General features: G+C 34.4%; 2 protein-coding genes across 2 annotated transcripts in view; one reads left to right on the top strand and one right to left on the bottom strand.

The window, feature by feature from the left end:
* The first annotated feature begins 1,015 nt into the window (after window positions 1-1,015).
* Window positions 1,016-12,762, top strand: LOC107756052 (zinc finger protein 410-like). The gene is made up of 10 exons (XM_016573031.1): window positions 1,016-1,247; window positions 1,827-1,878; window positions 3,536-3,635; window positions 4,486-4,650; window positions 7,000-7,318; window positions 7,626-7,783; window positions 10,443-10,532; window positions 10,730-10,849; window positions 12,423-12,518; window positions 12,598-12,762. The coding sequence occupies exons 2-10, from the start codon at window positions 1,846-1,848 to the stop codon at window positions 12,693-12,695; spliced, it is 1,179 nt and encodes a 392-aa protein (XP_016428517.1). The 5' UTR covers window positions 1,016-1,247; window positions 1,827-1,845; the 3' UTR covers window positions 12,696-12,762.
* A 1,103-nt stretch (window positions 12,763-13,865) lies between these two features.
* entpd5b (ectonucleoside triphosphate diphosphohydrolase 5b) overlaps window positions 13,866-20,785 on the bottom strand; it is a 15,924-nt gene continuing 9,004 nt past the window's right edge. Inside the window, exons 3-14 of the mRNA XM_016573028.1 lie at window positions 20,538-20,617; window positions 20,312-20,455; window positions 19,140-19,215; window positions 18,714-18,749; window positions 18,412-18,500; window positions 17,427-17,506; window positions 17,284-17,353; window positions 16,871-16,964; window positions 15,623-15,766; window positions 14,334-14,390; window positions 14,106-14,221; window positions 13,866-14,030 (exon numbers count right to left, since the gene is read on the bottom strand). Of these exons, the coding sequence (XP_016428514.1) occupies window positions 13,947-14,030; window positions 14,106-14,221; window positions 14,334-14,390; window positions 15,623-15,766; window positions 16,871-16,964; window positions 17,284-17,353; window positions 17,427-17,506; window positions 18,412-18,500; window positions 18,714-18,749; window positions 19,140-19,215; window positions 20,312-20,455; window positions 20,538-20,617 (1,070 nt within the window). The 3' untranslated portion in view covers window positions 13,866-13,946. The remainder of the gene's footprint in view (window positions 14,031-14,105; window positions 14,222-14,333; window positions 14,391-15,622; window positions 15,767-16,870; window positions 16,965-17,283; window positions 17,354-17,426; window positions 17,507-18,411; window positions 18,501-18,713; window positions 18,750-19,139; window positions 19,216-20,311; window positions 20,456-20,537; window positions 20,618-20,785) is intronic.

Raw genomic sequence — 20,785 nt, 5'->3', positions numbered from 1 at the left:
GATATTTGTTATTCTTGTCTTTTGTAAGTTAAATAATAATAATATGCCATTTTGTGTATGAAGATGTTAATTTCTTTGTATTTTTCTTTGCTGTTCATTAAATAATCCTCACATTTACGGTTGTGAGTACGGACGGATAGACGCTCAATCCTGTTCATCGGTGTGCTTTTACATTAATCCAGCATTATATTGACTTACAATCATCAGTAATACATACTGGATATGAATAAACATTTCTCAGCTGTACAAAACCAAAGCTGTGCCTAAATGTTCACATTGTTCATTTACGGATTCTTTGTTTTTTTTACATTGTATTTTTAATTTTTGAGCTTTTTTTTTTTATTTCCCACTCTTTTCATTTTTAAGACTGAATAATACACTGTCCAATGTTTTCATTTATGTCATAAAGCTATTAAAATAATTTTAATTGTCAAATGTGTCCCTGAATCTCCTCGGCACCATTCTGTGTCAGTGTCAACACAAATAAAATAAATATATATGTGAACATAATACAAATATAAATCAAATCAAGTGCTTGCTTTTAAAACTAAAAACATCCTACTAAATAAAATGCACATTAAATATTTAAAAAAGGCAAGGAAACATTTCTGATTTTCATTTAATTTTAACTTGATGTTCTAAAATAAACTAAAATTGGGGGGGGATAAAAATTGTATAAGCATATTTAAAAAATAATTTAGTTAATTTTTTATTTAAAAAATTTAAAAAACGCATCTAAATGAATACAAAAATTAAAATAAAAATTGAAAATAAAACAAAAAACGTAATATTAAAATTAATTTGGTAACATCTTACTGTAAATTAAAAAAGAATATTTAAGAAAAATATTATTGTAATATAATTGTGTTTTTATGTATGTTTTCAGTGTGATTATATTGTTTTCTGGTTCACAAAAAAAAAAGTACAAAATAGTTGTCCTTCAAAAAGAATCGGTTCAAAAGAATCAGAGAATCAGGCATCGTGAGTGAAGAAAGCCGCCGCTTATGATTCGCGTTCTTTTGAACCGATTCTTTTAACGATTCGCTCAACGTTTTACAAAGCGCATCGCTCAATGAAAACCAGGCTAAAAATTACCATAACACTAATCAACACCGAGAGTCTTTTCTTCACCTAGAAGTACATTCCTCCTCGCGCGACCCGGAAGTGCTCTCCATCTGTCTTTGTGTTTGTGTTTAGCTCCGCGGCTCTCTGTCAAACACCAGCGGCTCCAGAACACCGCGATGAAGGTAAACAGAGCTGATAAAGATGAGTGTGTGATATAAACATCATCTTCCAGACGTGTCTGAGGTGTTTGAGTGTATGAGCGCGAGCAGAACGAGGGAGATTTGAGCTCCAGCTAACGGTGGCTAATGCTAAGCTCATTAATGTCAAAGGCTTCATTAGTAATAATATCAGACCTCTCGTTGATAAATAGCATGAGTTGAGGTTTATTAGTTTGTCAGAGCCTTGTGAACGATTTAAAAGCTTGTTAACTTCATTTCTGAACGGTTCATTAATATTCACGAGTTTATCGCTTTATATTCATTATTCATTAACATGTGATTTTGTTAATATGTAACTTTGACTGGTTTTATTCAGCACACAGATCTTTTTCGTGTTATTTTACTGTCACTGCGTGTTTTGAGGGATGTGCTCATTAGTATGTTAATGTATTCGTGACGTCATGACGGCGCGTCTCTGACGTGTGAGAGCTGATGATGGACAGAAGCTTCTCTCTCTGACCTGGTCAGACACTGCGTCTATTAATAATCAGTAATATATGGCTGATGTTATTCATATTCATGTATTCTCTCTGGTGTGGACAGGTTACATTCGGCTGAATCCATGCTTTCTGATGAACTTGACTCCAAACCTGAGGTATTAATGATCCACTACTGTTTTAATGACTTATTCTGATTTGTTATATTAGGGCTGCACGGTTTAGGGAAAAATTTAATGCCATTTTTCCTGATAAAACTTGTAATTGTAATTTAATTATTATTATAATTTTTTTTAAATTCTAGGTTGTCTGTGTTCACATATTGGCTAAAATTTTGTTTATATATAAATATGCATATAAAATACTACTACTATTATTATTATTATTATTACTAAAATCGTTTTTTTTTGTAGAGGACATTAAAAAACAACTGAGGTTGACCAGAGTGCTTTACAGTGAATAAAAGAATAACAATCAATTAAAAAGGAATATTTTTATTTTGCAACAATAATAATAATAATTATTATTACTTAATAAAAATATATAAATGAGTTTTGTTTTTAATTGTACTAGTAATTAACAAGGAAAAATGCTTCTGTTATTTTGCATATATCTAATTTTTTACATTTTTATTTTCTTTTACATGAACAAAACCTGATGCTCATGTCGGGGTTATTATAGTTAACTAATACTGTTTTTAAAAAATTGGTAATAAATAAAATAAGCTTTAAACGAAATAAATATAATATTAAAACAAAATAAACTGCAAAAAAAAAACTTTTAAATTGACCTAAATTTTGTAATATTTTACTATAAATAAAAAAAAAAGAGTATTTAAAATATAGTAACAATAATTTTGTTTTACAGTACAACTGTAAACTTAATCTTAATTTCATCATTTTCAAGCATTAGACCATCAAACTCTCTTTTGTTGGTAATCGTGCAGCCCTGATTTATATGCAGTATTGTGTTTTGACACTATAATAATCATCATACAACAAGATGTAATATGCATTATGAATATTTCAATAATCATCATCAGAACTTGGCTCAGGTTTAACCGTGGTACTCATTTCTTACTGGAGGATGCATGACTGATATAAGTTGAACAGTGTGTTATTTTATTGTAGTGTGGTTGTTGGGTGCTGTTCCAGATGGGAATGAATATTGGTAAACCTATCTCTGAATGCTGGTTTCTCATGGTTTTATCAATGAATGCTGTGTGCCTGTGTCTGTGCCTGTGTCTGTGCCTGTGTCTGTGTCTGTGTCTGTGTGTGTGTGTGTGTGTGTGTCTGTCTGTCTGTCTGTCTGTCTGTCTGTCTGTCTGTCTGTCTGTCTGTCTGTCTGTCTGTCTGTCTGTCTGTCTGTCTGTCTGTCTGTCTGTCTGTCTGTCTGTCTGTCTGTCTGTCTGTCTGTGTGTGTGTGTGTGTGTGTGTGTCTGTGTCTGTCTGTGTCTGTGTCTGTGTCTGTGCCTGTGTGTCTGTGCGCGTGTGTGTGTGTGTGCCTGTGTGTGTGTGTCTGTGCCTGTGTCTGTGTCTGTGCGCGTGTGTGTCTGTGTGTCTGTGCCTGTGTGTGTGTGTGTGCCTGTGTGTCTGTGTCTGTGTCTGTGTCTGTGTCTGTGCCTGTGTGTCTGTGTCTGTGTGTGTGCGTGTGTGTGTGTCTGTGTGTGTGTCTGTGTCTGTGTCTGTGCCTGTGTGTCTGTGTCTGTGTCTGTGCCTGTGTGTCTGTGTCTGTGTCTGTGCCTGTGTGTCTGTGTCTGTGTCTGTGCCTGTGTGTCTATGTCTGTGTCTGTGTGTGTGCGTGTGTGTGTGTCAGCTGTTGGTTGAGTTTGTTCAGAACGCGTCTATCCCGCTGGGCCGGAGTCTGGAGGAAGCGGACACTAAAGCCTCACAGTGCGGCCCGCTGGATCTGCCAGGTACAAACACACCTGTGTCAACGGGAGAAACCCTTCGGAAAACTAGCTCAAAACATCAGCTTTTATATTTTCACAAACATTTCAATTTAATGACTGTGCTGTCACATGAGTTATTTATTTATTTATTGCATTTACATCTGAGTAATTTACAAATGCATAAGCCTTTAAATTTTCATCAGATTTTTTAACTAATGACTGTGTGGTCAGTTAAGTTATAATAGTTTATATATTTATTTATTTATTTTTATTTGATTTTATTTGATTATTTTACTCTTACATCTATCCTAACATCTGAGTAATTTACAAATGCATAAGCTTTTATATCTTAATCAAAAGGATTTATTAACTGTTTTGTCAGTTATGTTTTTATACTTTTATTTTATATATATATTTTACTCTTTGTACATTTGTCTTTATATTTTCAGAAGTACTGCACACATCTGAATCAATTAAAATACAAATATATTTTTAAGACATTATTTTGTTTTATTTTTTTATTATTATATATGCTTAGAACAAAAAACAGCCATGTCATAAATGTATTTATATTTTAAATTAAAATATATTTTTATTTATTTATGAATTTTTTTGAGTTTTTCTAAAAAACAGAACTGCTCATTTTGTAAAGAACTACTTTACAATATTTTTTTTTCAAGAATTTTAGTCTTTTGCTTGGAATTATTTTAAACATTTTTCACGTTTGAAGATTAATTCAGTTCATTCTTTAGATGAGAACATGATCATCTTAGAAGAGCTGTTTTGTTTGTCTGCATGAGTTGCATTTTATTGTAGTTTTGAACGTGTAATCGACTCATTTTTGTGATTCTTGCTCTGCTTTGGTGTTTTTCAGAGAGTCATGCCGCCTCCCCGTCGCTGTCAGACTTCGGCCCTGAGCGAAGCCCATTGGTGGTTCAGCTGCAGACTCCTCCCCCTCCAGCACAAACCCCGCCCCCCATCCTGCAGGACCTCCAGAACCACGACAGCTCGTCTTATGTCCTGCTCAATCTGGCCAAAGGTGCGACGCTTATAAGCTCACATATCAGAGTCCATCATACAGCACTAAATCACAGACCACTAGTGAAACTGCTGCGGTTTTTCATTTCATTTTCATGACTTATGTCACCATATTTGGGTGAAAAATTATCTTGTTTGTGTCTCTTCTGCTTTACTGGAGCTTCATAAACTAAACCTGATGCTCATGTCAGGGTTATTATAGTTAATTAAAACTAAAACCATTAAAAAATGTTTCTAAATAAAATAAATGTTGACCAAAATAAAAAAATTAAGCTTTTAATTAAAACATATTAAAAATAATAAATTTGTCATTGTCATTTTATTTGTTTTATAAATTTTACCTTTTGTACATTTGCCTTTATATTTTCATAAGTACATGTGAGTGTGCACATCTGAATCAGTCACAAATGGAAATTTAAATAACTGTTAAAAAATAAATAATAAAATAAAAAATACTGAAAAAATATTTATTTTATTTATTTTTTTAAATATTAACATTTAAAAAAAATATCTGTTAAAAAATAAATATTAAAATAATAAAATAAAAAATACTAACAAAATATTTATTTTATTTATTTTTTTAAATATTAACATAAAAAAAATAAGTGTTAAAAAATAAATATTAAAATAATACAATAAAAAATACTGAAAAAAGCTGCTGAATTTGTAAAGAACTGCTTTGTAAAAGTACTTTTTCATTGTTATTTTTTTCAAAGAATTTCTGCTTGTCGTCACTTTTTAAAGTGATTTTCCAGCAAAAATAACTATATTATGATGTATACTGTTACAGTGATATGAAATAATAGGATGTGGTAATGCAGTGATTTATTTTTATTTGAGATTTTTGTTGTTAGTTAATTTTACACATTTACTGTTTGCTGTAACATAAATCATTTACAAATGCATCATGAAAATGCATATCAGATTTTAAAGACTAAATGCCCCAAACGTCTGACTGTGTTTCAGAGAAGTAACTAGTTACACATAACAGAATCACGTAATTTAATTACAAAATAATTTATTCATCGCACAGACCAGTTTTTTCGTAGCACGTGCGACATATATGTCGCACTGTACAGCCCTGAAATGTAATTGTAATCAGTTACAGTTACTGAGAAAAATAGTGTAATTAAATTACAGTTACTTATGAAAATGTTAGCGATTACAAAGAGGGTTACGTCTAAATATTTATGTTTATGCTTTATTTTTTAAGATGAACAGTTTTTTCCAAGCCATTGTTAGATGCCAGTGTTTCTGTCGTAACTGCAAAGATTTGATTTCAGAAACAGTATCATAGCTATTAAACTATATCTTGTGTTAGTTTTAAATCTGTATTTAACCTCAGAACGATCTGCTAAAGAACGAAAGAGCTGCTAAAGACTGATATTGTGGTGGCTGTGCTTTAAAATTAAACTATTATCATCTTAATTCAAGTGAAGAAGGATTTAAATGTCTGACAGTAATCAGTGTTGAGCAAACCCTGTTTGAAAATGATTCTCTTACTCAGTATTTCTGTCTTGTTTTTTAGTATAAATATCTAAAAGTTCTTGAATCAAATGAATTTACTGTACAAGTAAAATGACTTAAGATATTAAGTCTTGTTTTCTGTAAAATAAAAAATATCCTAATTTTGTTAGTTTTTCCTTAAAGGAGACATATTATGCCCGTTTTTACAATATGTAATATAAGTCTCTGGTGTCCCCAGAATGTACGGCGCCGTGGGTGTAAACTTACAGATTAAGGGGCGGTAATATTATAATGAGATCCCTTTGCCACGTCACCAAGGGAGCGAAATCAGACGCACTGGTTTTCTCAGACGCTTGCAGAAAAAAACTTATCAAAACAAAGTTGCTGAGTTAATCTTTTTCACGTTTCCTTGGTTGGTAGATGCACCGGGGACCTGATTATAGCACTTACAACCTGGAAAAGTCAGATTTTCATGATATGTCACCTTTAAAACAAACAAAAATATCTGCCAGTGGGGCAAGAAAAATAATCTTGTTTAGCTTTGAATTAAGATTATTTTTCTTACCCCATTGGCAGATGGGGTAAAACTTGTTTGTTTTAAGCAAAACAAATTGTTTTTATTTTTTTATTTTATTTTAGAAAACAAGACTAAATATCTTAAATCATTTTACTTGTACAGTAAATGCATCTTGATTCAAGAACTTTTAGATATTTATACTAGAAAACAAGACAGAAATACTAAGTAAAAGAATAATTTTTTTGCAGTGTGGTTACATTACTTCAATAAAGTAATTGAAATAGTTGTTCCACTTTAGTCCGGGTAACTCGTAGCAGCTTCCCAGCAGTGTTCGGAGCTTGCAGTGACGCAGTGGTTGTGTTGTAGGGCTGTCGGCCGAGCCGCTGGTGTTTGTTCAGGACGATGTGGACGAGGCGCAGGAGGAGATTTCGTCCGGAGACTGCGGTGCGCCGTGGTACCTGCGGGTCCAGGAGCTGGCTCACGACAGTCTGATCGCCGCCACACGCGCGCAGCTGGCCAGAGACGCACGCCACAGCCCTGAGCACATCCACAGCGGTCAGCCCGAGTCCGAGCAGAAGCAGGAGCCCAGAGCCGTGTCACAGAAGAGCCACCGCTGTCCCTATGAGAGCTGCCAGCGGACCTTCAGCTACCCAGCACACCTCAGATACCATCTGAAGACACACCGGTGACCACAGAGCACACACACGACAAGGCCACTCTAACATTACACACCTCTTTACTCACACTTTGGATCAGCTTAATGCATCGCCGATGAATAACAGTGTTCATTTCTTTAAAAAAAAACGAAACTGTTTGAATGGTAGTGTTGGGGAAAGTTACTTTTAAAAGTAATGCATTACAATGTTGCGTTACTCCCTAATAAAGTAACTAATTATGTTAGTTACTTTTCATGGAAAGTAATGCGTTACGTTACTTTTGAGTTACTTTTTAAATCTGGGCGGGGCTTGTTTGTTTGTTTTTAATATAAAAAGTTATTCTTTTACAAATTTAAAGCCCTTTCACAACAGAAGTGAAGTGAATGCGCCTCAGGCTCACAACGGAGAGAAACCCTTCATCTGCAACGAGAAGAACGCAAGCAAGAAGTTCACCACCGCCGGCAACCTGAAGAACCACAGACGCACACACACGGGTACAAACACACACACACACCGATACACAAATCTACACACGTGAAGAGACATATTGTACAGATACATATATACACACACACACATACATATATTAGGGGTGTAATGTTACACAAACATGATGGTATGTACCTCGGTTTTGACATCACGGTTCGGTATGGTTTCAGTACAGCATTAGGAAAAAATACTAAACATAAATTGTTTCTTTTTTTAATTAAACAATAGTTTACTGAACAAATTGCTCTTTCTTTAAATAAATTCAATTATAATTAGGGTTGGGTACCGAAACCCGGTACCAATATGGCACCGGTACCTATGTAACCGATATGTACTAGATCATTTCACATGCCTCATTTCGGTGCCATGCCTGAGCGATTGATTTAAGTATCGGGTTAGGCACCGGAACCGTTTTAAAAGTATCGATTTGGCACCGGTATCGAAAAAAACCCAAATGATACCCAACCCTAATTATAATTAATTTCCTCAGGGATAAAAATCTACCTCAGCTTCTGCTCTAAACTATAGGGAGCTCTTTATATTACTATAAGATTACAATTAACAACAGAGCCCAAACTTAAATTTAATTACTATTTATTTTTAACTATAATAATCAACACTCAACTTAAAAAGAATTGTATGCAAACATGTAAATAATTTTTTAATTAACTTCTAAATTATTCAATTTCTATTTGTTGTTGAAATATAATAATTTACAGTCATAACTTTTCATAAAATAGTTATTTAAGCATACACATTAAATAATTAAGACATCACTAACAGTTAAAGTAAATATGAAGTACAGTCTAATATTTGGCTAAATGCTCTTCTCTAGACTTCATTTCTGGAGCAAATAACGAGCTGTAGACACTGATGAAATGAAACGCTGCGTGACGTTTTGTTCACGAGCTGCTTTCGTTCACGAGCTGCTTTTATGACGTTTCGTTCCCGAGCTGTTTTAATGACGTTTCGTTCCCGAGCTGCTTTAATGACGTTTCGTTCACGAGCTGCTTTAATGACGTTTCGTTCCCGAGCTGATTTAATGACGTTTCGTTCCCGAGCTGTTTTAATGACGTTTCGTTCACGAGCTGATTTAATGACGTTTCGTTCCCGAGCTGCTTTAATGACGTTTCGTTCACAAGCTGTTTTAATGACGGTTTCGTTCACAAGCTGATTTAATGACGTTTTCTCACGGTTGAGACACTGATTGAGGGATTACGTGAGATGTTCATTCATGTTTATTTCACGTTAAAACTAGTAATAAAGAGGAAGAGATGATCGCGCTGCTGTAGAACTGAGGTGTTTATACAGAGATCTGTCGCGCCTCATCAGAGAGCGCCAAAACTGCATTTATTGTCTGAATTTCCTGAAAAAATGGAACGATTAGTTTGGTACACATGCGTCCAGAACCGAAAGACCCCTACTGAACATTTTCCCTATAAATACGTGTACCGTTACACCCCTAATATATATATAGTTTATTTCTCCGTTAAATACTCAGTTTTTTTAAAATTTTCAAAAATCATGTTTTTATTGTCTTAGTTAGCTGTATTTTTTTTTTTTTTTTTTACCTAATCAAAATAACCCAATTGCAGTTTGACTGAGATTTAATTGTAATACACAATGAAAAAAAACATGCTTTTTGAAAATTGTTAAAAACAGTTATCTGTTTTTGCAAATGAATTCTTCATACTCTTCACCACTTCGATTCGATTCGATTCAATATAGATTATTTTGGATATATATCAGGTATAGTATGCCAAATTTTCTCAAGAAAAAAAAATAAATCTCAACTAATGCTGTAAAATATACACGAGAGTCAGTTGGTACTACATTACTATAATACTGAAGGTTAAAAGTGACTGATTTGTTAAAATTACACTTAATGAAGTTTTAAAATAATGAAGTTACAATTACATAATATTTCTACTTCAATTAGTTTTTTATATATATAAACATAATGGTGGCTGTCATAAAAACTTGATGGATTTATTCAAACATAAATTAAACATTGAAGAACAGTAACATTTATAATTAATATTTTATATGATGCATATATTTAGCAAAATGCCCCTCTCTACAGTTTCTGAGGTAAGGTAAATGTGACGTGACATTGTTTACAAGCCGTTATATTGGCGTCTCTGCGCGGCTGAAACACTGATTGAGAGATTACATGAGACAGGGTAAGGATTGTAAAGTTGTACTCTTTCTTTTACCTTACCTTCAGATGTTTAGTCATGTTTATTTTGTGCTATAACTAGTAATAAAGCGGAGGAGATGATCAGTTCACTGAGGCACTACAGTGATCTGTCACTCCACATTAAACAGCGCCAAAACGGCATTTACTGTTTGAATACTGCAATACAACGGACAGAATTTGAAATCGGAGACTTTGTTTCATATTAAAAGCACCAAAGCACAATGCTTATTGCAATTATATTGGATGGGAGGTGCGCTTCAATGCTCCGTCCATTAACTGAAAATAGGCTAGACTAATTCGATTCTTGAGATTTAAGAATCGATATCGTTTCGTAAAAATGAGAATCGATTAATATCGAAATATTGATATTTTTTACCCATAATAGTACGATTTTTTCAAACGATTCTTTTTGCCAATAATGAGTTCTAAGTACTGATTCATATGATTTAAATTCTGTTTTTCAGGTGAAAAGCCCTTCCTGTGTGATGCTGACGGCTGCGGCCGATCTTTCGCAGAATATTCCAGTCTGCGCAAACACATGCTCGTACACTCGGGTGAGGTCACGTGACTCGTGCTTATCTGAATTACTGACTGTATAATGCCTCATCTCTGATGTGTATCGCATCCTCTCTATACACTGGCTTTTTATGAATTGATACACACAATAATGTGCTTGTGATCTGTTTACTGTTTGATGTTACAGTTGATAAATGTATGTGACCGTGTTGTGGTGTGGTGTGCTGGTGCTCAGGTGAGAAGCCGCATGTGTGCTCCATCTGCGGGAAGACGTTCTCTCAGAGCGGCAGCAGAAACGTCCACATGAAGAAGAGACACAGCGATGAGACGCAGTTGCCTGACAGCAGAGACACAGGTAACACATTAATAACTGCTGCAATGACAGCGACTCATTCTCTTAGAGTGTCACTTTCATCTTAGTTCATTAGTTCAGTTTAGCTTGTAACTTTTTAGTAATTGTGTTGTGTGCTTCTGTCATTTCTATTAGCTTTTTTTCAATAATTAAAAATTTGTGTGTATATATATATTAGTGCTGTCAAACGATTAATTGCATGCAAAATAGGTTTTTGTTTACATGTGTGTGTACTGTGTATATTTATTATGTATATATAAACACACACATGCATGTATATATTTAAGAAATTGTTATGTTTATATGTTAAATATATTTATATATAAAATATAAGAATATAAATATATAAAGGTATATACACATGTAAATATTTTCAAAATATATTATTTATATATACATAATAAATATACACAGTAAACAAACATATATGTGAACAAAAACTTTTATTTTGGATGTGATTAATTGTTTGACAGCACTAATAAATACATATACAAGAACCTATTCATTGCCATTAATGTGAAATTGCTGAACTTACACAAGAACCTGATAAAACTTCTCATTTTGGGAAAAAAATTCAAACGGCACTTAAGAGATTTTTGCAACTCTTCATATATATATATTTAGCTTTAATCTTTCAGTTTTTGTAATTTTGTGCACTTTTGTCATTAGTTTTTGTTTATTAAAAAATTCAATGTGGCTTTATTTCAGTTTTGGTGTTTGTATTTGCATGTGCTTTTGTCATTTATATGTTATAAAAAATTTAGCTTTATTTTTATTGCAATTTTAGTTTTAGTAATGTTGTTGTGTGCTTTTGTCATTTCTGTTAGCTTTTATTTAAGAAATGTGTAGCTTAAATCTATATCTATTTCAGTTTGTCATTTTAAGTGCTTTTGCCATTTCTTTTAGTTTATTACAAATATTCAGAGTAGCTTTGTTTTAGTTGTCATTTTAGTACTTAGTGCTTTAGTACTGATGTTTGAGCGAAAAAGTTTTTTTTTTTTTTTGATGAAAGAAATTTTTATCAGCAAAGTGATTTTTGACAAACCAAAAAATTTTTGACTAACAAAAAAAATTAGATTTTTGATGTGAAAAAAAAAATTTTTGACATGAGAAAGTGATTTTTTTTAGTACTTAAAAATGACTGCATTTCATTTAGTTGCCTAGGCAGCATTTTTTAGTAGTTTTTTTAGTAATAGCAGTTTCCTGTAATTTTTTATTTTTTTTTTTTACGTTTTTTTTTGTCATTGAATTATAGGATAGTTTTCATTTGGTGACAATATAAACCATCAATCAGAAGAGGTTTGTTAGTACATATATAGCATTTCCAGAAATAACAAGCTTCAAAATTCCATGATATTTAAATAAATGTTGTAACCATCCAAATGTTTTCTTATTAATAGAAATGGTTATTTTGCATTTTCAGTTGGATTGTGTGTAAAGTCAGTGTTTGACGTTAATCAAACGAGTCGCTGTAATTGTTTTGGTTCATCACTCTGAAACAGAAGAGGACACGGCATTGTTTGTAGTATGATGTATAGGGTGTTTTACTGTGGGCGTGTCTGTGTGTGATTGACAGCTGAAGCGCTCACTCACAGCAGTCTGTTGGAGGCGGATGGCGGCGGTGATTCGATGGTCAGCGTCAATCTGCATCACGCTATCTTACCGACGCAAGGTACGACCGCATGCTCTCTCTGACGCTCTGTCACATGACCCACGGCAGTGACATCATCACGTGTGTTCTGTGTGCTCAGGTGCGGCGGATGCCGTCGTGGTTCTGACTCCGCCCCATGACCTGGTCACCATGACAACGGGCCACGCCTACAGCGATGACATGGTCGCTCTGCTCTAACGCTGCTTTTGTAAATAAACTCTTTTAGGAAACACGCGCTTCTCGAGTGCATCATTTCATCATCAGAAACACTTCATATTCCAGACACCAGAAACACAAACACACCTTCCAATGAGATATTTGTTATTATTTGCAATCTGAAAATAAACATCAACAACAAAATAACGCATAACAGTGACATGCCAGTAAACAAATAATGTTTATTATACCACACGTAGCCTGTGAAGAGAGTCGTGTCCCTTCATGAGTCATCCGGCGTACAAATGTGAGCTTTTCCTACAGAATCCCTGAACCATAACGAGAAACAACTAATTCAGTGTGAGCAAAAAAAAAAAGTGCTTTTTGACAAGCAAATAAGTGATTTTGACGAGCAAAAAAAAGTGATTTTGACGAGTGAAAAGTGATTTAGATGAGCAAAAAAAGTGATTTTGACGAGCGAAAAGTGATTTTGACGGGTGAAAAGTGATTTTGACCAGTGAAAAGTGATTTTGACGAGCAAAAAGTGATTTTGACGAGTAAAAAGTGATTTTGATGAGCAAAAAAAAGTGATTTTGACGAGCAAACAAGTGATTTTGATGAGCAAAAAGTGATTTTGACGAGCAAAAAAAAAGTGATTTTGACGAGCAAAAAGTGATTTTGATGAGCAAAAAGTGATTTTGATGAGTAAAAAGTGATTTTGTTTGACGAGCAAAAAAAAAGTGATTTTGACGAGCAAAAAGTGATTTTGATGAGCAAAAAAAAAGTGATTTTGACGAGTAAAAAGTGATTTTGATGAGCAAAAAAAAGTGATTTTGACGAGTAAAAAGTGATTTTGATGAGCAAAAAAAAGTGATTTTGACGAGCGAAAAAAGATTTTTGGATGAGAGAAGGTGTTTTCCTGGTGCAGTGATGCACAGACGGACGTAACATTCAGTGCGTTTCTGTAAATAGTCTGGAGTTGGTGCGGAAAGCTTCTTCATTGCATTTGCTGTTATCCAGGATTCTGTCTGGAATATGGCTGTACTTAAATCTGCTTCAAGACAGAAAAAGTTCGGAAAGTTAACAGAGACAAATGTACATGTTGTTAAAAATTTTAATTGGGGGAAAAACGAAAAGCTCAGACGTATTAAAGACATGCTGTAAACTGTAACACATTCGCTCAGTAATGTAAACAAACACAGCACATTGTCGTCTGCAGATCTGCGCTCATCTCAGGAAGCTCCAAACACGCATCAGTTCCACATGAAGCGTTTCTTTCTCTGATGAAGCTCTTTAATGGATCCTGAACTTCTGGGAGTGGTAGATAGCAGCTCCCAAAGCCCAGCTGGTCTCCACGTTCCTCACCTTCTTGGTCAGCTGGAAACACAAGCAGCAGGGTTAACTAGTTAACACTAGTTACAGCAGGTTAAAGACAGAGAAACCCAGACGTACCTGCAGGACGGTGCTTTCCTTAAAGCCGAAGCCGTCTTTGAGCAGACAGACGATGTATGTGAGATCCATGCAGAGGAAGGGATTGAGCCGAGTGCGTTCAGACGGACGGTTACACACTACAACACACACACACACACACACACACAAGAGCTCATGTTGGGTTTGTGTGATCATCACATCACATACAAGCATGGGAGATGAGAAGATGAAGGTGAAGATGAGTCTCACCCTCTTTTGCTCTTTTCTTGAAGTCTCGGATCTTCACGGCTCCTCCTCTGCTCTCATCTGCAGCGTTTAAGAGATTCATTCTCAACTACTGCTTAAAGTAAGAGTTCAGTCACAAACTAACATGCTTTCTGCTTCAGGGCTTCTGCAGTTTAACAAGACTTTTTAAGACCAAAAATGTAAGGAATAAATTGAAGGGAAAACACAACGAAACAACCTTTACTGTAAAAAGGTGCAATATTTTTGTCTTGTTTTTCAGTGCCAATGTCTTAAAATTCTTCAATCAGGAGATACAAAGTCTTGTTTTCTGAGAAACTGATCGAAATGAAGTGAGTTTACGATTAAAACAAGAACAAATATCTGCTAGTGGAGTCAGAAAAATTTACTTAATTAAAAAGAAAAGAAAATCAATTCCCCATTGCCATATTTGTGTGTTTTATCTCCTGGTAGTCAAAATTGACCAACTGTTTTTTATTTCAACGAAAAGAATGTACTGTATTTTAATTTGATAAGATTTTTTAAATTAACATTTTATGGTACTAAATTATATTTATGGAATACCTATGATCTATTTATGACCTGTTAACCACTTTTAAGCATTGACCTGAAAATTTAATTTCCAACTTAAACGGTCATAAATCCTGAATGTTTTGGAGACTTAAGTTTGGTCTCTTTTTAAAGAAGACACTTTAGAAGGAGATTATTGCTGAAGTGAAAAAAGTGTGGGGTGGGGCAATTATAGAAGATGTTTATTGTTATGTCAAATTAAAAAAAGTACTATTTTAATTTATTTGAAATTTTCCCAAAAAAAATGTATTCTAAATCTGCATGAAAATCAAGTTGTGTTCCAAATTTGAGGTTGATATCACAAAAAGAAACAGCTTTCAGTCAGGTTTTGTTTGGGTCCACTTGTGGTCATTTTCCACCATCAACAATACAAGTGTGACCATTAAACCTTTTTGAATCGTGTCCATGATTTATTTATTTATTTGTTTACATGACAAGTGGCAAAAAATTTCACCAAGTCTCGTACTATTCAGGTGAAGTCAAAAATGTGAGGGAAAAAAAATGTTTACGTCAAGAGCACCAGAAGGTTGAGTATAAACTCACTTTATTTTGATCAATTTCTCAGGAAAAAATACTTCTTATGTTCATTCTGCATCTGCAGTAAATGTCTTGATTTAAGGATGTTTAGATATTTGTGCTGGAAAACAAGACAGAAACACTGAGGAAGAGATTCACTTTCGCAGTGTGTGCAACATTGAATGGCGTGTTTCACGCCAGTGTCTCACCGATGAGTCCGGCCTCCGCGGCGTGATCGAAGTAATACGAGAAGGCGTAGAAGGTGCTGCTGTCCTTCAGCTCGTGAGGCTGTTTAATGATGCCCTTCAGCACCTTCAGCAGCTCCTGAGAACACGCTTTAAAGCCCGTCACACCTGAGCATCAGACACAGCAAACACTGACGCCTCAGACACCACAATCACTACTTCACATCTCAATTCACATAGAATTTGCAACAAATAAACATTAATTCAAGACTTCTAATTCAGAAGATTTTTTGCATTATTTTAATGACAAACACATTTTCTTCCCAGATTAAAATCATTTTCTTTAAAGAATTAAAACTAAAACAAAAATTACTTAAGTATTATTTACTTACTATTAAAGATTTTTTTAATATTGTGAATTAGTTTTCATTTTTATATTTATTTGCAGTTTTAGTAATTTTGTTATACGCTTTTGTCGTTTTCTTATTTAGTTTTTAGTATTTCTGTTTATTTTTATTTCATTTACTTGCCAAGGCAACATTTACAATGATCATGTAATATGTTTTTATAAATGAAATAAATAGAAATACAATTTATATGCTTTACTACTTTTATATTTTATTTTATAGAAATCATTTCTGAAATAAAATTTCATTTAAATTTAAATTACATTTTTTATTCATTTTTATTTTGTTTTTAGCATTTCTATTTTTATTTCATTTACTTGCTAATTCATAGTTTTTCATGTAATATTTTTTATAAATAAAATAGAAATACAATTTATATATTTTACTACTATTTTACTATTATTTATAATATTTAAATTATTTAATTATTTTAATTATTTATAAAAATAAATGATTATAAATATAAAATAAAATATAAATATAACAAATAAAACCTGACAAATCTAAATTATAAACTGACAATATTAGTAAATGCTACAATAGTACACAAATAATACAAGTAACACTATTTCCAACTTGTAAAACCCCACTGTATCACTGAGATGCATGCAGATGTTTTGTCAGTAATTCTCATGATTCTCATTAGTTTCTTTTTACTGTAGTACAGTGATTCTTTTACTCTATTAGTGAAAAATATCTGTAACATATTAATTCAGTCTAATACCAATATGATGAATAAATACTTTTTAAAAATTTAAATAATATATTTCACATTTCAATAACATGAATTTTAGGTAAATGTTAAATCATCATCATAATGCAAACAATCTTTATGGTCGTATGAACAGGTTTAATTGTGTTTTACCGTCGGTGACTCCGCTGACGTGATAACTGAATCCTCCGAAACTGAATTCACCGGTGTATTTTTTGGGCAAACAGGAGCTTTGGAAAACTTTCTTCACACACACACACACAGACAGACACACACACACACACAGACAGACACACACACACACACAGACAGACACACACACACACACAGACAGACACACACACACACACAGACAGACACACACACACACACAGACAGACACACACACACACACAGACAGACACACACACACACACAGACAGACACACAAACACACACACACAGACAGACACACAAACACACACACACACAGACAGACAGACACACACACACACAGACACACACACACAGATGAAGACTGAAGCGGTCGCCGCTCGTATTGAACATCACGTGTGTTGATGTGTGTGTTTAGTACCCTCTGAACCCAGCGCTCCCAGAGCCGACAGACGCGCCGCTTTGATTCCGTTTCCAAGGTAACTGTGAAGAAGAGCACATGTTTAGAGCGGGAAACACCACATTCCTGCAGCATCATCATCATCATCATGGTTACCTGTGTGTGTAGAGCTCATAAGTGCTGCTGAACATGTCGAACCTCACCATGTAATCCGCTGGAGCGCTCTCAACCGTTTTCTGTCAAATACAACAAACTTACCACAGTACTGTGTGGTTGCTAAGGTGCTCTGAGTGGTTGCTAGGTGGCCCAAAACACTAGTTTCTAGTAACAAATGTAAACATACAATACCCGAGTATTAAATATTTGCAAAGGAAGTCTCTTCTGCTCACCGAGGCTGCATTCATTTGACTACAATTTAAAACAGCTGTTTTCTATGTGAATATCTGTTAAACTGTAATGTATTTCTGTGATCAAAGCTGTATTTTCAGCATCATTACTCCAGTCTTCAGCGTCACATGATCTTCAGAAATCATTCTAATATGCTGATTTGCTGCTCAAGAAACATTTCTGATTATTATCAATGTTGAAAACAGTTGTGCTGCTCAATATTTTTGTGGAAACTGTGATGCATTTTATTTTTCAGGATTCACAGATGAATAGAAAGTTCAAAAGAACAGCGTTTATTTGAAATAGAATCTTTTGTAACATTATAAATGTCTTTACTGACACTTTTCATCAATTTAATGCATCCTTGATGAATAAAAGCATTTATTTATTTTTATTTTTAAATTTTCAAATGGTAATATATCACGGTTTCCACAAAAATATTGTGCAGCACGACTGTTTTCATCATTGATCATAATCAGAAATGTTTCTTGAGCAGCAAATCAGCATATTAGAATGATTTCTGAAGATCATGTGACGCTGAAGACTTACAGTTTAACAGATATTCACATAGAAAACAGCTGTTTTAAATTCTAATAATATATCACAATTTTTACACTATTTTTGATCAAATAAATGCAGCCTCGGTGAGCAGAAGAGACTTGTTTCAGAAAAACAGCGTAATTATTCCCAGTGTATAATATAATCCGCTGCTGGTCAGTAGGTATGGTTTCGGTCAGAACCAGAGCTCACTGACCCTTGATTTGGGCAGAAAGGTGATTTGTGTGGATCCTCCGCCCAGATCCAGGATTCCCACCGTCTTCTGTGTGTTTCTGTGCAGTCGACCTGAAAACAGCAGTCAAGATCTCATCTGAGAAAACCTACAATTATTAACCCTTCTGAAGGACAAAAACAAGAGCATGATTTTATGAAATATTAATCAGCAGGTGTCTGACGAGTTATTAATGTCTTATAATGTTATTCTACAGAACTCACTGACATCATGTTTATAAGCTCAAATCCAGCATTATGTATTAAGCTCACAGTAGAAAGTCTCACCTGTCAGGAAGTTGACTGTGACCCAGGCCAGAATCCCTGTGAAGAGACATATATTACAGTCATTTAACCTCAATGCATGTTTAATAAAGGACTCATCAAATTATAATTAGTCCAATATATTTTGATATTTAATTCAGCATAAATTTGCAAATACTACCATGATGCACAAACATTTTACCATTTAAAAACAAATAATTCTCACATTAAAATAATTACAATCAGATCATTGTGTCCGATGATAGTAAACAGTCATTAGGTCCGTCAGACTGAAGATATTTTAGCGGTAATGTGACCAAAAATATGTAAAACCCACCGAATCTGAATTTAAGACTTTTTAAGGACACCCTGTGGATCAAAAGTTATTTCAAACACTCGACTGATGCTGTGGAGTAAAAACATGTTCAAATGTTCTCTTTGCGGACAGACCTTCATTCGTGCCGTTCATGATACTGACGCTATCAGCAGGCACGTAAAACGGAGATTCATCGAAGACGTCCTGCACCTGCAGACAAACACACACGACAGTGTTGAGACTGAAAATACCACGGTAAAAACACGGTAGTAGTGCACGGGATCGAACAGCACTCAGGCTGGAGGTGAAGCAGCTTCTCTAGTGTCTGAGTAAAACCCTGTGAAACTCTTGACTGGTTCACGTGTTCATACTGCAGTCGTATTTAACCCTCTGCTGCTCTTCAGTCTGCTTTGGGGGTTTTTTAGAATTTTTTCTCCCTCGGAAATGTACGGAACTTGCCATGTAAACAAACAAAAGGGTCAAATGTGAGCCTGCAGCACAAAAGCAGTCTTAAGTCGCTGGGGTATATTTGTAGCAATAGCCAACAATACATTGTATGGGTCAAAATTATCCATTTTTCTTTTATGCCAAAAATCATTAGGATATTAAGTAAAGATCATGTTTCATGAAGATATTTTGTAAATGTCCTACCGTAAATATATCAAAACTTAATTTTTGATTAGTAATATGCATTGCTAAGAACTTCATTTGAACAACTTTAAAGATGATTTTCTCAATATTTAGATTTTTTTGCACCCTCAGATTCCAGATTCTGTAATAGTTGTATCTCAGCCAAATATTGTGCTATCCTAACAAACCATACATCAATGGAAAGATTATTTATTCAGCTTTCAGATGATGCATAAATCTCAATTTTAAAAAAAATTGACGCTTGTGCCTTTTCACAATAAAAAATTACCATGCTGGAAACAAATAGGAAACAAATACCATCTAGTGGAAACATTTGGTACTGCGCTCAAACATAATCTTACTGAAAGCTAATTTTTTGTGATATCAACCTTAATTTTTTTTTTAAACGCGTTTTGGGAAGTTATTTCATACAAAATTTGAAAACAGTATTTTTCATAACTATAAACTTCTGTAACTTTTTTAATTAATTTATTTTTCTGGTCAATAGGCAATAAATTGATATTAACTACTGTATAAATATTATGTAGTGCCATAAAACCCCCTACAAATACAAAATATTAAATAAAAAAAACATTATCAAACTAAAACACAGTACATTAATTTTACTGTAATCAATAAACTGGTTGTTTCTGTCCGCCGCGCGAGCATGCTGTACCTCCTCCAGAAGCGTGTGAGCTTTAGCCGGCGGCAGCAGCCTCAGTCCAGCCGTGGCTCTGAACAGCACCGGCGTTCTCTTCCACTCCACCGGAGGAACCGTCTTCTTCGCCACACGCAGCAGCTGACGCACCGTATGACCGGCCTGAGAGCAGAAACATCACTGACTGCACAAACGCACGCTTACAGCACGTCTGCAGGTCACTCATAAGCCCCTAATAACTCACAATCTCAGGGATGTCTGCGAACGCAGAGAGACCGGGCTTCATCGAGTGGAACATCTCATTATCCAGCACCGGCAGTCCGTCTGAGGACAGAACAACAGACGTCAGAAAACAGTCTAGTGATTCTCATAACTTGCGACTGGTATTACTGTAACTATTACTGTAACATTTTTTATTTAAATTAGCATCAATTTTCAGGACAATAAACACTTTTATGTGTGTGTGTGTGTGTGTGTGTGTGTGTGTGTGTG

This window comes from Sinocyclocheilus rhinocerous, unplaced genomic scaffold (assembly GCF_001515625.1).
Source record: "Sinocyclocheilus rhinocerous isolate Xijiao unplaced genomic scaffold, SAMN03320098_v1.1 scaffold1074, whole genome shotgun sequence".
In the NCBI taxonomy this organism is placed as follows: Eukaryota; Metazoa; Chordata; class Actinopteri; order Cypriniformes; family Cyprinidae; genus Sinocyclocheilus; species Sinocyclocheilus rhinocerous.
This window is presented reverse-complemented; position numbering and strand designations above follow the sequence as displayed.

Excerpts from the sequence above, each read along its gene's own strand:
- LOC107756052 (XM_016573031.1), top strand. The coding sequence starts at position 1,846 with ATGCTTTCTGATGAACTTGACTCCAAACCTGAG. Across the intron at positions 1,879-3,535 it reads AACTTGACTCCAAACCTGAG|CTGTTGGTTGAGTTTGTTCA; the intron begins GTATTAATGATC and ends TGTGTGTGTCAG. Across the intron at positions 4,651-6,999 it reads CCTGCTCAATCTGGCCAAAG|GGCTGTCGGCCGAGCCGCTG; the intron begins GTGCGACGCTTA and ends GTTGTGTTGTAG.